The sequence below is a fragment of the Cyrtonyx montezumae genome, unplaced genomic scaffold, assembly GCF_038088225.1.
Source record: "Cyrtonyx montezumae isolate F1298 unplaced genomic scaffold, pur_monq_1.0 scaffold_44, whole genome shotgun sequence".
Taxonomy (NCBI): Eukaryota; Metazoa; Chordata; class Aves; order Galliformes; family Odontophoridae; genus Cyrtonyx; species Cyrtonyx montezumae.
In genome coordinates, this window is record NW_027072050.1 from 1,236,577 (window position 1) to 1,253,105 (window position 16,529).

At 44.8% G+C, this 16,529-nt stretch overlaps 1 protein-coding gene across 1 annotated transcript in view; it reads right to left on the reverse strand.

Annotated features, from left to right (window-relative positions):
* The window catches only part of LOC136055511 (fibrillin-2-like), a 118,193-nt gene that overhangs the window by 40,015 nt on the left and 61,649 nt on the right, over window positions 1-16,529 (reverse strand). Inside the window, exons 8-12 of the mRNA XM_065747300.1 lie at window positions 11,797-11,922; window positions 4,080-4,232; window positions 3,238-3,435; window positions 2,449-2,592; window positions 1,748-1,867 (exon numbers count right to left, since the gene is read on the reverse strand). Of these exons, the coding sequence (XP_065603372.1) occupies window positions 1,748-1,867; window positions 2,449-2,592; window positions 3,238-3,435; window positions 4,080-4,232; window positions 11,797-11,922 (741 nt within the window). The remainder of the gene's footprint in view (window positions 1-1,747; window positions 1,868-2,448; window positions 2,593-3,237; window positions 3,436-4,079; window positions 4,233-11,796; window positions 11,923-16,529) is intronic.

Here is a 16,529-nt window from a genome sequence, read left to right on the forward strand (position 1 = left end):
CACCACATCCAGACTGATTTTAAATGAATGTGGGATGGTGACTCAACCACCTCTCTGGGAGCCTGTTCCAGTGCTTAACAACCCTTTCTGTAAAGACGTTTTTCCTGATATCCAACCTGAACCTTCCCTGGTGCAACCTGAGGCCATTATCCCTTGTCCTCTCACTGTCACCAGTGAGACAGACCAAGCCCACTCTCACTGCCATCACCCTTCAGGTATTTGAAGAGGGCAATGAGGTCTCCCCTCAGCCTCCTCTTCCCCAGACTAAACAGCTCCAGTTCCTTCAATCATATTCTCCAAGCCCTTCCCAGCCTTGCTGCCCTTCTTTGGACATGCTCCAGCACCTCCACGTCCTTTCTGGATTGAGGTGACCAAAACTGAACACAGTACTTGAGGTGGGACCTCACCAGTGCCAGATGATCCCTTCTATGGGCAAATCATAGGAAGTCAACAGTCCCTGCAGCAATGTGAGATGCAGACTCCTTGCAGACCCCTGCTATAAGTGGAGAATTTACCTGGCAGAAAGTGATCTGAATCACAGCTGAAATGGGACGGCTAGGAACAGAAGGAAACCTCCCTTAGGCTATACTATCAGAATAGTATTGCATAAGCTGTGTGGAACAGTTTCTTCTCCTGACAGCTAGGGAGGTCATAGGTGGATAACTATGTCCAATTTTATCACCATGCATTAGAAAAGATAAAGACAAAATAGAAAGAGTTGACAAGGTAAAACAAGGATGACGACACAATCAGAAACCTCAGACTCAAGCATTCTGTGATTATTTATAAGAAGAGACTGAGAGAATTGCATTTTTCAGTCTAGACAGGAGATAGTACCAGAGGGGCTGCAGGCTGCAGTTTCCCAGCATATAAAAACATGCTGAGAAGGAGACAGTGATGAGCACATTTTTGTGGCCAGGAAGAAAGCTCCAGGAAGAATTCAGCTTAATTTTCAACTAAAAGATTTACACTGGAAATAAGGAAAATGTTTTCACATTGTCAGGCCATTGGGAAATCCTTAGAAAATCCCTTCATCAGAAGCATTTGATATCATACCAGTAGAGGGAGATAAAGTGATTTCCCGAAAACTCTACCATGCCCTATTGTTTGTATTCCACTTCTCACATTTCTCCTAGCCTCACCCTGCAGTTTTTCCATGTAATATGGCCCCTTCTGTGTAACACTCCACGACAAATAGGCTACAAACAAATCAGCCTTGGAATAAGAGGAAGCCAGGGTGAGAAATTTCTGCCCCATGCTCTGTGCTAAGTTATGCAAGAAGTGGACCAACCATTGATTGCAAAATAAAAAATAAAAATAAAAAATGAGGACCGGACATTCTCTTCCAATAGTTCTTATTTAGTACCTCACCTGGAGTACCATTTAGCTGCAAGACAATGATGGATCTTCTCTAGAAACCACTACTTCTAAATTAATAGAGAAATTCCTCAAAATTCTAGTTCTTTTACCAAAAGAAAATATCATCTTTAAGTAGAGTTCATCTCTTTAAAAGGACTTCACAAGTTCCTGGACTGCTGTTAGCCAATTCTATGGTATTTAAAGGCAGAGGAAACTGCTTCTCCCAGACAGGTCGTGGGACGCTGCTAGCAACTCAGCTGAGTTGTTTTGAATGCCATCACATGCCTGGCTGGGAATTTGTCACTCTGTTTCCCCTTTACACTCTCTTTTCATACTTAACTTTCTGATAATCCTGCTGACACTAGTGCAACACACAGAAAAGACCTACCAATGCAAGCCTGCTTTGTTGGGGTGCTCTGGAAACCTTCATGGCATTTACAGTGATAGGACCCAGGTGTGTTCACACAGTCACCATGTACACAGGGGCTGCTGGAGCACTCATCTACATCTGCAAGGAGAAAAGAATAAATTTGTGAGTCACTGTCATGCAGGGAAATCACACAGTGCTTCCAGGAAAGTCTAGCTTCTGGGAGCTGCTGTGCCCATCAACAGCACGGCCAGCAAGGGAGAAAGCAGTCACACTCCATCACAGGGAGCTCAAACCTGAAGCTGCTGGGAGCATAAGGTCAGTCAGGCCTGAGTACACACTTATGAAAGAGTGCAGCTAAAGAAAGGGATCTGCCATCAGGAGGCCAGACAACATATCCTCTTGAATTTCTTTTTCAAAGCTCTGCCCACTGAGCAAAGGAGTGGGAACACAGGTTTACTCTAAACTGGGATGTTATTCGAGCAGTGTCAAGCAGCTAAGCCAATGACAAGGTTATGGCTACCAGAGGAAAGCTGCCATCCTTGCTGGTCAGAAATACATTCCGTCTTCTTCATGCTTCAATAGCTGACATGAGCCCAGTGTAGCTTCTTGTGGGGAACTCTGTTCGGAATGGGAGCTCGAGGTGGTTTTGGTATAGGCATGGGGCTGGGGCACAGTGGGGGCTGACCTGTGTGTGCATGCATCCAGCAAATTCCACTCACCAATGCACTCTCCGCGCACATCCTGCTTGTACCCCATGTTGCACTCACAGCGGTAGCTGGATGGGGTGGGGATACAGCGTCCGTTCAGGCACAGATTGGTGAAATGCTTGCATATGTCAATGGTCTGATTTAAAGTCGCAGTTCCTGGAAAGCACAGAGATGGCATCAGACGGATAAACACAGTTCCCTTCCTTTTACTGTCTCCTTGAAGCACGGTCACTAAAGACCACCGCTGTGCTACAGGCACAAACTCAGCTGCATCAGAACCTTCAGTGGGTGCTGTAGTACCCGGTGTACCCCACCCTATGGGCATGCTTAGGATTACACAGCAAGCATGAAGGGGATTAGTATTTACTGACACCCGGTGCACTTTTACAAGCCTCAGTACTTGGCAAGGAGCTATACAGAGATGTGTTTAAAATAGTGTCTGACACAGTGGGAAACACAGTTTGTTTAGGGGAAGCAGAGAGGAAGGCAGTGATGTGAGCGCATCATTCCTGTTTGGTAATTAGAAAGTTATTCTGCACTGGAGCCAGCTTCAGCCTCCTTGCCCTGCCAGGAGACATTGTTTGATCTCTTTCTGGGCTCAGTATTCTGCACAGCATTAGTGTCACATCCCATCACTCCCTCAGTGTCAAAATAAACCTTGTATCTGGCTAAGAGTACTAGTGCTCTGCTCATGTGTACAGGACTCGGAGGACTGGGCTGGCACACAGGCAGACATGCTGTGTATGCTTTGAGACAGGCAGCCAAACCGGGTCAGCGCAGTAAGACAGTAATTTTAATTACCAATGCTTGAACTTCCCGGGCCCATTCCAGGCAGACCTGGGATTCCGCCTTGTCCATTTGCCCCATTTGGTCCGATGCCTCCAGGCCCGTTGAGTCCTGGCCCAACACCATTGGGCCCGAATCCAGGAATTCCTGGAAAGCTCCCAGGGAACCCTGGCACGACTGGGAGTCCTTCGATGCAAAGCCTGCGGTATTCATCTGAAACAAAGCATCTGCCTCAGTGCTCTTCCAAGAGTGCAATAAAACCTTTCCTGCCTCTGCCAGAGTGAAGGGAACAGAAGCAGAGGGATAGAGAGGCACACAGCAAACAGCATGGGTGCTAATGGGAGCAGGGGAGGTGGGTGAGGAGGGCTTTAGTGCCCAACACTGTAGAAAAGATGGTGAGATACAGCTTCCAGGGCGTTTGGCTTCCTGTGGTGTGTTGGGCAGCTGGTACCAGGAGTACCTTTCAAGCAGGAAAAGACAAGTTCCAGACTGGGACTGTGGGGTTTGCCAGCGGTAAAGGAAAAAAGGCAGAGAGATATAGATAGCTACAGTGTTGTGCCTTCTGAAGGCCTCCTGATGCCTGATCTCACTGTCATTTGGCCCAACTGAAGTTCAGTTTTGGTGAAAGCCATAGGTAGTGGAAGGGGGAAGAGGAAAGGGATAAACTCTTGCCTTGGCTGAACTCACCAGGCTCACCTTCAAATGAATGCCAGGCATAAGATCCATCATTCCATGCCATATTTCTCTGGGCATTATGCTGACAGTTCACCATGTCTGTGCATCCCTGGGGTGTCACCAGGATAACAGAGCCACAGGTGGGCCCAGCAGCAGGTGGAGAACCTTTGTGTTGCACTTACCAGACCCTCGGACAGGGCACATTTCTGGAGTTTGACCAATTGCCCAGCAACGCCCTGAGTCACAGCAGCACTGCATCTTGGTGTATTGGCCAGGGAGGTCCCCAGCACAGCGGCCTCCAATCAGAGCAGAAAAACATGTCCCAACCCGTTGGTCTGCAGAGAGGAAGAGGAGGAGACAATTTAGAGCGTGACTTCATCATACTCTCAGGTCACAAGGGACTGTTCCCAATGGTGTGTCTCCCTGCTATCTAATATCCAAATCTGAACCTCTGTTCTTCTTCATCCTCCCAGATTCCTGTGTTCTCCAGCACCTTCATCTAGAGCACACTGCGACTGTGGAGGCTGTGGGGGCTAGCTTCCTTCTTCAGTGTTAGATCGTATTAGATCCCACATTCCTATTTAGGTTCCTAAACACTATGAGCAGCCTGACCAAGAACCAGTAGAAGAACAAATTCCTTTCCATTGGATTATCTTCATTTTTTGTTGCCCCGAGCCCTGAAGGAAGAACAAGTTGACCCAGCAGACTTTGGATGAATTCACAAAGAAGAAAACAGACTACATACTCCACTTCATCTTATGTTTCCTCGTTTTATTTTAAAATGCATTTGAATTTCTAGACTGTAGCCTAAGAAGGAAGCAACCCACAAATAGTGCTTGAGGGACTCTTTGGAGTCTGGAGTCTCCTCATCACCTCTAAGCAAAGACTGGGACAAAGCCTCTCCTTACCATTTCATGGCTCAAATACTTCATTAGAAGTAATTCAGACCTCCAATGAAGTCTAGAAACAAAGAAAGCTTGGTGAAAATGGAAGCCAATATATATGGAAACACCCTTTATGCAATTAAAGTACTACCAAATCAGATGAAGTAGCAGAGAGTTAGTCAATAATATCTTGTTAACAGCAACAGGCAGAAATATAAAGGCAAAATCTGTCAGGCTTCAGGACATGAATTAGAATCAATTCAAAGGAATCATGACCTGATAGGAACAGGAGGCAGAAAACACCAAGTAATTAATTATAATGCCTGAGGTACACAAGGATCCAAGGCTCTCTAGTAAACCTAGGGGGTCAAACACTAAATTTTGCTTACAGCAGCCTTTAAACTTTCTGTTCAACTCAGATGAGCTAGTATAGCAGTTACAGTGAACAGTCTGGTTTTTTTTGTGTTTTTTTTTTTGTTTTTTTCCAGAACCTCACTTTTGCTAGGTAGAAGAGATAAGGTTTCAGATCTCTGCACCTGAAGGAGTTTCTTTTTATAGCTCCCACACTCTGGACATGAGCCTTGTACACCAGTCTCATGCACAGCCTGAGTAACACTGTGCTCTCTTGGCAATGGCATAGAACAGGAGGCAAATTCATCCAGACAAATATTTTCTGGAAAGAAAGTACCTTACAGTGTAGCTTAATGGTAGTAACCTCTGGAAAATGACATGTGTAGGTTACTCTGAAAGTAATGCCTCCTATTTATTTCAAGAGAAACTACAGCAGATACAACAGACGAGCTAATCCTTAGCTACAAAGTGTTATTTTTCAACTGAGTCGCTACCAAGAGCTATGTATTTTCTCCAGCAATGAACAAGAGCCTGGATAATGCGCCCATAAAAATCTGCATGGTTGTCTGGAATGTGGCTTATCTTTCATGTTGCTGTCTCCAGCGTGATATATTTTCCTCTAATATCTGCCAGTAAAATTACTTTACTATGATAAGAACAGTCCAGAACAGTGTGCTACTATTATGAGAGTTCCCTAACCATTCCTGCTATATGCTTGACTACTTGCTCCTTTCTCATGTTTTCATTTGTTGCAGGACAGAGCTGATAGACCAAGGTGGTCAGCATTTCCTACACCTCTGTGGTGAAGCTAAGGATGGGAGTACAATTATTCCAGCATTAGCCAGTGATCCCCAGTGTTGTTCTAAGCAATTACCTTTCCACAGCCACCACTGTCCACTGTGGGACAGCACATCCCAGCCAAGGCCCTCCCTCTCCTTTCCACTATGGCTGTATTGGCACATGCCCCACTTCCTTTGCCTCCTGCCAGGTCCCAGCACCTCTCCCTAACCAACAGCAGTTGTTTCCAACCTCCTTCTAGTCGGATCACCTCCCATTCCCACTGGAAGCCTGTTGCAGGTCATGGGTTAGTTCCCATCGCCTGGACTGAGCGCTGAGAACAAGCCCTGGATGATGGTCAAAGTCTGCAAGCACAGCCAAAGCCACAGACACCAAGCCTGGCACTGCTGTTCAGTGTGTGTGGCTTCTGGACAAGACCCAGGAGTCTGAGGGTCTTTCAAATGTCTAGCAGCCCTTGTCTGGCACCAAGCCCTGTAGGAAAACCTGGAATCTTCCACTCATTTGTCTCCTGTCCTTGTTTCTCAAGCAAATTAATGAGGGGGAAAAGTCTGGTCTGATTTGTTGTTTGTGCCTCTACACTGACATTAGCCAGCAGGCTGACGTTTTCCTAAAATATAATTGAAATTAATTGCACAGAACTGTTTGATCTGTGGCTTCTGGTTACATCTCTTCCCTAATCACAACTCGGGGACTTGCAGAGGACAGTGACCCCATTTAAAGACAGGGTGACTAAACCAGCAGGTCTTTCCTTAGCCATCTGCAGCACTGAGCTCAACATTAACCATTCCTCTAATCAGAAACATTATCCACCAGATCCTTCCAAAAAAAAAATGGAGAATGGAAATTTGAGCGAGGGGATTGAATACAACACAGGATTAAATCCTAATGGAACAAGCTACTAGCTATATGATGGTCAAGCCATTTCAGGCCCTTGACCTCTGGCAAGTGACAAGAGTGCAAAAGCAAAGTCCTTATCTTTGCAAGTTTTGACAGCAGCTGCTTGAGTCCAGAAGAAGGTTGTGTTTCCACATCACCTTGACAGACTGGAAGCAGTGCTTAACATCACATGTGCTCCAAAAAGCAGTTGCGCTCTGAACAAGCCAGGGCAGAATAATGGGACCATTTGGAAAAGCTGCATGAACCCTTCCGCCTCAAACCACTGGTGTGAATTCAGCTTAATGAATTCAGCTGCCTAGGACACAGCTTAGATGAATTTCTATGTCTGACCATGTAGTTTGCAATAAGTCCTTTGGGAGTTAGACAGGAGAGATCCCACCTGGCCCTTCTGCTCTTTTGTGGGATGATTGCCGTCATGAAGGCAGAGATACAATATGACAGCTAATGAGCAAGAAGTGATTTGGAGAATGCAACTTTTTTTCCTAGAGATGGACATTTGATGACAGGTTTGACAAGGCAGGGAGGTCACATAATTTGTGTAATGGAGAGAATGGTAAAGCCCTTACTCATCTGGACAAATGTTTATTAAATTCAGCTGTCTTTGCTGCACTTTGTAATAATCTCTCTCAGACATGAAGGCCAGAGTTAATTGAAAACCCATCTGGAGCTGCCTTGGGCAGAGGCAGGGGTGGATGGAAGGAACAGTGGGTCCTTGCAGTCCCTCCGTGACCTCTGCAGGACCACCCACATGCAGGAGGTGCAAGCACAAAGCCAGCATGCTTCTGTTCTCCCCACTGCAGCTGATAAGGGAACAGGCCACAAGGATCTCAGTACGTTGGATAACGCTGCAGGTGAGAAAGGAAGTAAAATTCCACAGGAGATTACACAGTGCACAGAGGTAGGGGACAGAGCCACAGGTTTGTTGGTGGTCTCTGATTCAGAAACAGTGCTTTACTAGGAGCAGGAGATGGAGTCTAGCCTGTATATCACTGTGGGACAGGAACAACTCTGAGATGGAGTTGCCTGTTGGTGTCTGTGCCCTTGTGGCAGAGCCAGTATCTCAGAGTACAAGTGTGCCTTGACGCCTGCAACAAGCCAAATACTACAACGTGCACTGTATGTGTAGTAGAGGACATTCATCATGGCAAGTCAACATCACCTCTTTCTATGGGAACACCATCTCTGTGGTGGGCACAAGGTGTCTAAGATCTGCCACGAACCAATGTGTGAGTGACAGAAGCTCAGCAGACACTTATTTTAGGTTTTCAGACACCTGGAAACAAACTGGCCTCAGCAGAAGAGACAGGAATTGCATACAGCATAGGGTTATTTTGATGTACTTAAAAAGTCTGTTCGGCTTAGTCATGAGCAGCTCATAAAAATCACTCAAGGAAAGAAAAAAAGTCAGCACAGAAATAATTTTGAAAATTTACTTCTAGTTGTTTCTCGTTTAAGGGAATAAACCATTTTCCATTTGAAATGGAAAAAGGAAAATTTCCACCAGGCCAAAGGAGCTGAAAACATCACAAGAAGGCACTGGAGTGGCACAAGGCAGTATAACTGCAGTGTCTGGGTGCAGCACCACCTCTTAACATTATGGGAGCAGGTAGTAGAGAGAGAAAGCAATGGCTGGAACTACTCAAGTAAACATGCATAACCTCATGCTTGATGCAGTGCTGAGACTGAAGGCAAGAGCACCTTGAAGCAAACCTGCTGTGAGTCATCCCCATCTCTCTTACCTTAAGAACTGCTGGGAGTTGTTGAGGGCTCTGCTCATGGTCTCTCTCGTCTCCCTGTCATGGTCTATCCTGCTCCTTATTGACCATTATGAGACCATGTCCCCCACACCCCTTCCCTGTTTCCATTTCATGGCCTTATATTATCTCCTCCTATTTCCTCTTTCTCTTTCCCTTCCTGGACAATGACCAAAGCAGTCAGAAGGGGTTCCCCACTAGGAACTAGGTTTTGCCTTCAGCAAAACCCTCACAACCTCCTCCAAGCTCAGGATTTTGCAAAATAAACAAGATCTAGTCCTACCTGGAAGTTGAGGCATTAAACTTGCCAATGTTACCCAAGGAAAGATAAGACATCTCTCTGTCAGAGCTCTGCTGCGTTATTGGGGAAATAAAAGCAAAGAAAGCAATGTGCAGGAGTGCTGATTTGCAATGTGCCAGAGTGCTGACTTGCAGTGAACAAGGGGACATGATGTACATGACTGGAAATGCATCTGGAAGTCTTTTTCTCATTTGAAATGTATGCTTTTAAAGCTGTTCTTAAAAAAAAGAGAGAGAGAGAGAGAGAGAGAAAGCTCACAGCCTGATAGAGCAGATTCTTCTGCTGCCTGCAAAACACTGAGGCTGTCTTTTAAATGAATGAAACTGTTATGAACGCATGTGGAACTGGATTCTTTCTGTCAAGCACAGGTGGTTGAATCATTCAACAAATGCTCATTTCAAACTATGATGGACTTTCTCCAGCTACGGCACTGTTTGTATTTTCAATGAGGAAGGCGGCTAATGAGATTTGGGATCAACTCAAGCTCAGTGTCGTGCTGTTTCAGCTGCAAAAACTATAGGAAATTATTCAAATGCAATAAAAAGATGTTTATTTTACTAGAAAGGGAGGGAAAAGGATGGGAATATATCAAGGTTACCACTGTAAAGTCACAGCGTAGTCAGTGTGGGTGCCCCATGATACATGGGCCACATGTGGTCCTTTCCAGTGTAAATATCTGAGAAGCAGCAGTCTCCTCTGCTCTCTCCTGATGCTGTTCTAACGGTGGCCACATTATTTATTAACATGCAATTTTACAAACAATTTCTTTGATTGATTTCACAGAATGTAATTCATGGGTTTAAACTCTCAAAATGAGCACTAAAACCGCCTCAGCTGATATAAACAGAGTTTGTGAAATACAGACCCCGCGGCAACAGCACTTTATAGTAACTGTGCATTCTGCCAGAAAAAATACTGCCTATCCCAAAATGTGACAGCACACCAGCTCAGGGAAATGGCTACAGCATGATGCATTGAATTTAGACACAGTTATAGTTCACTGCAGCTAAGTGCTGGACTATTTTTAAATGTTGGCTTTCTAATTTTATTTAGTTTTCCTTTCTTGAAGCACTTGGTTTCAAGGAAAGTGGAGAAATGTTCTTTTGACTCATCAGTCAGCCATCACACCCCGCAGGGCTTATGGCAGGGCCTGGGAAACAGTGAGGAAAGGAATTTCATTCTTGTTAAAATTAGGTGCCCAAACAAGGTGACTCACACGTTACACTTTATAAGTTCTTATTTCTGGAACTGGAGCATGATTAATTTTTATTGCAGATTCTGGGGATAAAAAAAGGCTTGGAAATTACCTTTTTTTTTTTTCTGTATTAATTTCCAGGTCTTTTGAAAGAAAGTTGTACCTAGCACTTTCCATGACACTGAGAATGATCCTTGCTTTTCTAGTTACAGTTCCTCTTTATGTATTCTTGCATTCTTGCCTTTCTGAAGGCAAATTAACTTGTTGAACAGGAAGACAAACCTTGGGATTCATTTTGACTGAAGTGAGTGCCCCTGCTGAGAGCAAGTAAACAGAGAGCTGATCTATTTGTTATAGAAACTGTTGTCTATTACATAGAGAAATGGACCATCAAATATTTAGAAGGCTTGGAAAGGAATTTTGATCTGTTAAACATGCAAGATTCATTCCAGGCTCTGTAGTCTGGAGGCAAAACAGCCTGTAAGCCTGGGGAAAGCTTGCCTGGACACAAGCCAGTTCTGGAAAGCTTTGAAATAGAGCCAAAATAGAGCCAAACTGAGACTGAGTGAACGGATATGTCTGAGCTTGTCAAGTGGCACACACTGGCCCAACCAAGTCCTTCATATAGTCTACAGAATGAGGACTGCAAGACAGTGATTTCCATATGGGCCTGGAAGTCATTTTGTTGCCAGTAACTGGATAACATGGTTAAAAGTTGGGCTATAGGATAATGTGCAAGAGCTTTTGCAGCAGCTCTGTGAGCCGACAAGCTCTACATATGTGCAGGAATAGGCACCCCCAGCACCCTGCCTCAGGCTTTGGAAGCACCTCCTCTCTACTGAATACAGAAAGAAATCAGACAGTCAGCTCAGTGCAAAGCAACTCAATATTGAAAGTCTGAATTCTGTGAGATGAGGCCAAGTGAGTCCTAAGCCCTACTGATTATTAGCTTAAGGCAGAAGAAATTTATGAGCCATTACCTGTATTCTAAGCAGGAAGGAAGAGGAGATGATAAAAGTCACCATTTATTTGCACTGATTATGCAAACGTCTAGAGCAAGCTTTCCTGCTCCTTCACCTCTGCAAAGCAAGAGGATGAATGTTGCAGAATGTTCCCCATAACTGTGCCCCTCTTTGCTGCTGTAAGGCCTGTAGGCATTTTCTTGGACCTACACACTGCATCTGAAGCTGACCACAACCACACACCGTGCCTGCAAATTCAACTGCACAGAGAGTAGTGACGTCTCTGTCTGGCTAATGTCTAATGTGGTAAAAAAGGAGTAGGAGCACAAGGATCCTTCTTTACCTGCTGTAGGGATCCTGCTCTGGCAGGGCGGTTGAACTTGATGATCTCTGGAGGTCCATCCCAACCCCTACAATTCTGTGATTCTCACTGACCACTGTCCTATCCAGACTCCTTCCACCTCAGTCCTCCTTTCAGTGTCTCCAGCAGGACCCCCGTGGAGCACTTCAAGCACAGCAGTCCAAGTTAGTCTCTGTGGCTGGGAAATGGCATATGCCCTGGTCCACAGGAGCCAAGGAGGACAGCAACAAAATCTGTGATTGTGGTAAACCGTGGAAGCCAGACATTGTACATGTAAGGACTGAACACAAACCCAGCATTTTCCAGCTATTGCATGAGCAATGTATTCTTTTGGAACAGTCTGTAAATCACTGTCATGATGTGGGGTCTGGGTTTCAGAGCTATTTAGCACCTTACCAATGCAGCGGGATCCATCGTGGCTGGTCATGAAACCACGTGGACATGTGCACACGTAGCTGCCTGCTGTGTTGGTACACTCTCCACCATCACACACGCCGGAGATTGTGCCACATTCATCCACATCTAGAAAAGAACAAACCAACAGGGATTATGGTTCCTTGCAAAACATTTCCTACCAGCAATGTGGATCCAGGACCAGAGCTGAGATCACACAGGATAGCTGCTGCATTAAGGACTGCCATGGGATGCTTGAAACCCTTATGGACTCCCAGTAGTGGATCAACTGAGAAAACAAGACTCTTCCAGAGAGTACTTTAGAGGGCTTCATGAAGGAATATACCTTTCTCCACTGTCAACACATGACTTTGGGTAGGCTGATTTAAAATGTTAAGCTTAAAGGAAATTTAGTACAGAAACACACCTGTCCTGGCATATGGGGACAGAGAATTTCTCCATACAGGAGGGATTTGTTTGAATTTTAAGAAAAGAATATTCAGGCATCTGAATAAATGTGAAAAGACTCTGTACTACCAGTTACACAAGGAGGAATCAGAACATGCACTACTCTGTGGATTCAGTTCCTCAGTCAGCAGGCTTTTTTTAGGGAGAACTGATTTTGTTTTTCAGGGTCCCCTTGGTATGGTGGCCTCCACTCACAAACAAGGCTCACATGTTTTACAAGCAGATTTCTTTATTTTGAAACAAAGATTTCCTGAGAGAAATTGTTTGCCCACACAGAGATGTCTAGGGTCATCTGAGATGCCCCCAAGGAAACATGCCTGCCTTCCTGTTACTCTAGAAGAATCCACCTTCTTTGGATTCTAGCTCTTGTTCCCCATGCTGTAGATGGGCACAGCCTAAAGGACTCCTGGCCCTCGGAACTCCTGCTTGCATCGTAGTCCATCAGTGCCTCCATATCTTGGGAGACTGGGATGCTATCTGGGTAAACGAGACCTGTGGCATCCAATCCAATGCTTGTGGGGACTTTGACAAGTTCTTCTTGTCTCAGAAACACACTGGATATGATCCTTCCAACCTTTGCATGGCAAAGGATCGCAGAGACAGGAACTCTACTTGGACTCTGCTTAAAACCTCTCGAACTCTTCAGAAGAGCCCTTCTTGCATTCATGTAGTACTCACCATAGCTGAGTGCTAAGGGAACTACTGTGCCTCCAGCTCTGCCTTTGATAAAGAACTTTCTGAAAGATAATGTAACAGCCTAGCATGCAATCCCTCTGCCTACTGAATGACTTATGGCTCTGAACTCTTACCATCATGAGCATGCCTTAGTTTGAACTGTTCATCTAGTCATAATGAACATTGCTGAGAGTCCTACATTGAGTGCTTAGAGACACCACACCCGATTTTCCAAGAAAATAAAAGAACCATCATCCATATCAGCAAGTCCTGCTACACACAGCAATGTGTGTGACTACCTGTCAGGTACAAAACAGTTATGTATGCCACTGTGGATTTAAGATCATGTTTCATGGGTTTGTCTGGGTTGATTTTCTACATAGAGACATCACTTCATACATCATACATAGTATGATGCTGTGTTTAGGTTCTGTGTTGAAAATACCACTGATAACACATCAGGCTGGGCAGTATAACTTATAGAGTCAAGGACTTTTCTGTATCTCATGCTGCCTTGCTGGTAAGGAGGTACACAAGAAAATGGGAGGAGACATAGGCAGGGCAGCTGACCCAGAGTGACCTAAAAGTTATCCCATACCCACATAACAGTGCTCAGCAACAAAGGCTGAGGGGAAAAAGAGGAAGAGAACGATGTTCAGACTGATGGCATTTGTTCTCCCAAGAAACCATTACCTGTGATGAGTCCCAGTTTTCTAGAACGGGATGGACATCTGCTTGATAATGGGAAGCAGTGAATGAACTTGCTTTGCTCACACACACAGCTTTCATGTTATTTCGTGTTACCCATGAGGTCTCACAGATTTCCCATTCTGATTTTCTCTTCCATCCCACCGCGTAGGAGTGACCAATTAGCTGTGTGGTGCATAGTGCCTACTGGGTTAAACCATGACACCATGGAAAATAAGGGCAATACAGGAAGATTCTGTCAAGGCACAACAGCTGGCTTTCTGAGTCTCAATCCCCAAACTGAGCATCTGTTTTTGAAATCTTGCTCAGAGTTGCATTATGATCCATGTTGGCAAGATGAGATACTACAGTTTTCTGTACAGTTCTTCCAACTTTTCAGTCCAGACCAGTTCAATTAAAACTCTGAAAATATTCTTGGGGTCGCTATTTCTTATATACCATGTAAAGAGCTTCATATCCTTGAAAAAATTCTGCTTACCAACAAATGGAAAATCATGCAGAAAGGCCACAGTCCGCAGCTTAACAAAGACCAAACTGTAATGTGTGTGAGGAAAAGGCGCAAAATACAAGCACCTATGCAGATGATACAGAGAGAAGCAGATCATAACTTCTGTGTGCAGCTATAACCTGGGATTTGAGGAAAATCAATGGGAAAAGACTTGCAAATTAGTAGTTCTGCAATTAACCAACTGTTTTCAACACATTTCGGCCAAAATGTCGGTGTTGTTAAATGTATAGGGCCCAGATATGGTTCTGGGGTGGCTATCTGGAATCAAGGCCTCTACTGCCAACTGAAATCTCTGTCAGAAGTTGAGGTAGAATTAGATCCAATCATCGATCAGTGCACCCAAAACAGACAGTTGGTGGCTGTGGTCCAGTGGATGAATAAAAGACAGAAGGAATGTCTTTCAGGGAGATTTTTAAGTAGCAAAACAACAACAACAACAAAAATCAATACCTTAGCAAATGGCAAAATAAACACTTTCTGATAAACATCTTTATTTACTGTGTTTTAAACCTATCACACTTTTGTAAGTGGAGAAGGGGATGTTTATAAGCCGTTTAAATGCAGTTTGGGTCAAGGTCTGCTCCTTCAAAGGGGTTTTTCTGATGTGAACAGCACAACAGCCTTGCACTGGTTGGTGGTGTTACTGTGTGTGGAGGGCAGAGATGCTACAGGGCAAAGATGAACGTGCAAGAAAGCAGGCAGAACATCAAAGTGCTCCAACCCTAGAGACTTTCAAGTTGAGGTTGGATCAGGCCCTGGGCAACCTGACCTAGCTGTGCATGTCCCTGTTCATTGCAGTGGAGTTGGGTTAGATGGCTTTTAAAGGTCCATTCCAGCTCTAAGGATTCTATGATTCTATGGAAGTCCTCTTATCTCAGAGTGTGAATGGGGGAAGGCTTCAGAAGAGCTGAACTAAGAGACTTCAGTGATGAAAACAGCATGAAGATGCTGTCAGGGAAATGGGGATCACCAGAAAACTGTGCTGGAGGCCTGAACACCTGGCCACTGTGGGTACCTAACAGCTACAGTGACAGACCTCAGAAGTGGGTCAGAAATTTCTCTTAAGAAATGGGTGTGAGCCACTCAGAAGGCTATTGAGCTTCTTCCTATCCAGTATGAAACTGAAAAAAAATGAGTTAGGAAGGAAATATCTGACTGTAATCTCACAGTGCCATGCAGTGGCTAGTGATGCTAATGCAGGACTGAAGACATAGGGGAGAAATACAGAGCAGAAGCAGGTGGGAGATGTTACCTCTGGAAGACTGTTCCTGGACATCACAGCTCTGTGTGGTGCCAGCTCTTACAACTGGATACTAATTAAATGAAGTGGTTCTGAGTCCAGGGGAATGACTCAAGCTCATAAAAAACTGTCTGGCATTAAGAGATTTACAGAACTCAGTTCAATATTTATCCAAGAAATTGTGGGGATGTGATGGATCATAAACATAAGAAACACAAAAATGATGATGTTTCAGGATGGAATCGAGTAAGTAGCTTTACAATGACAGTAATTAAAGCTAGTACACAGGAAAAGGGCTAGCTCTTCTGTACTCAGGTTGAATTTAGCTCATCTAACTTAAAGTCTGTAGAAGTCTGTCTCATCTGGGCACACCCCGAGGCCACCAGAAACTGACCTCCTCAGTGAGACAAGCCTTAAGAAGGTGTTGCATTCCTCCCTTCTGGAGATCTTACCTTGATCACCAAAGAGGAGTAATTGATTTAGATTTCAATTTCTCCATCAGGTCTTGCCTTCAATCTCTAAATGAAGCCTGAATACTTCCTTCTAAAGTAAGTCCTCTAAGTTATCAGGAAGTTCTGGTTCTGCTCATATACTGTTCTGAGATTGCTTTCGCTACAGAACAGAGACTAAATGATCAGAACTGTCCTTCTAGCCTTAAAAAATCTGTGTAAAGTCTAAGGGTGCTGGATGACAAAAGGATTCATTGCTCCAAAAGGCAAGCCATACAGGCAAGCTGACAGTGCAAAACATCATAAACATGTCTCCCTTTGAACTCCTATGAGCTTCTGTCTGCCAGGAGCCAGGCCAGGGCAAAGCCACTGTGTGCACAGTGCCTTGCCTTCACCTCTGTAGTCACACACAACAGCTTGACAGGTGCGTTGTACAAATAACAGTGCTGTTCAGTGTAGTGAACAGTTAATTCCAGAAAATCCTATGGCACTGTGTGATGCAGAGGGGCAGTGCTGCTGATCTGATATCTCAGATACCAGATTCTGAGTCTCTTGACAGAAAAGACTTCCCAAACCAGCTCAGGGCATCTCAGCACCCAGGGTAAAAATGCAGACATAACCAAAGGAATGCCCTGAGGCTTGGAGAGGTGAGCACGGGACAGCCCAGCTTCCCCTCCTCTGACTGCCA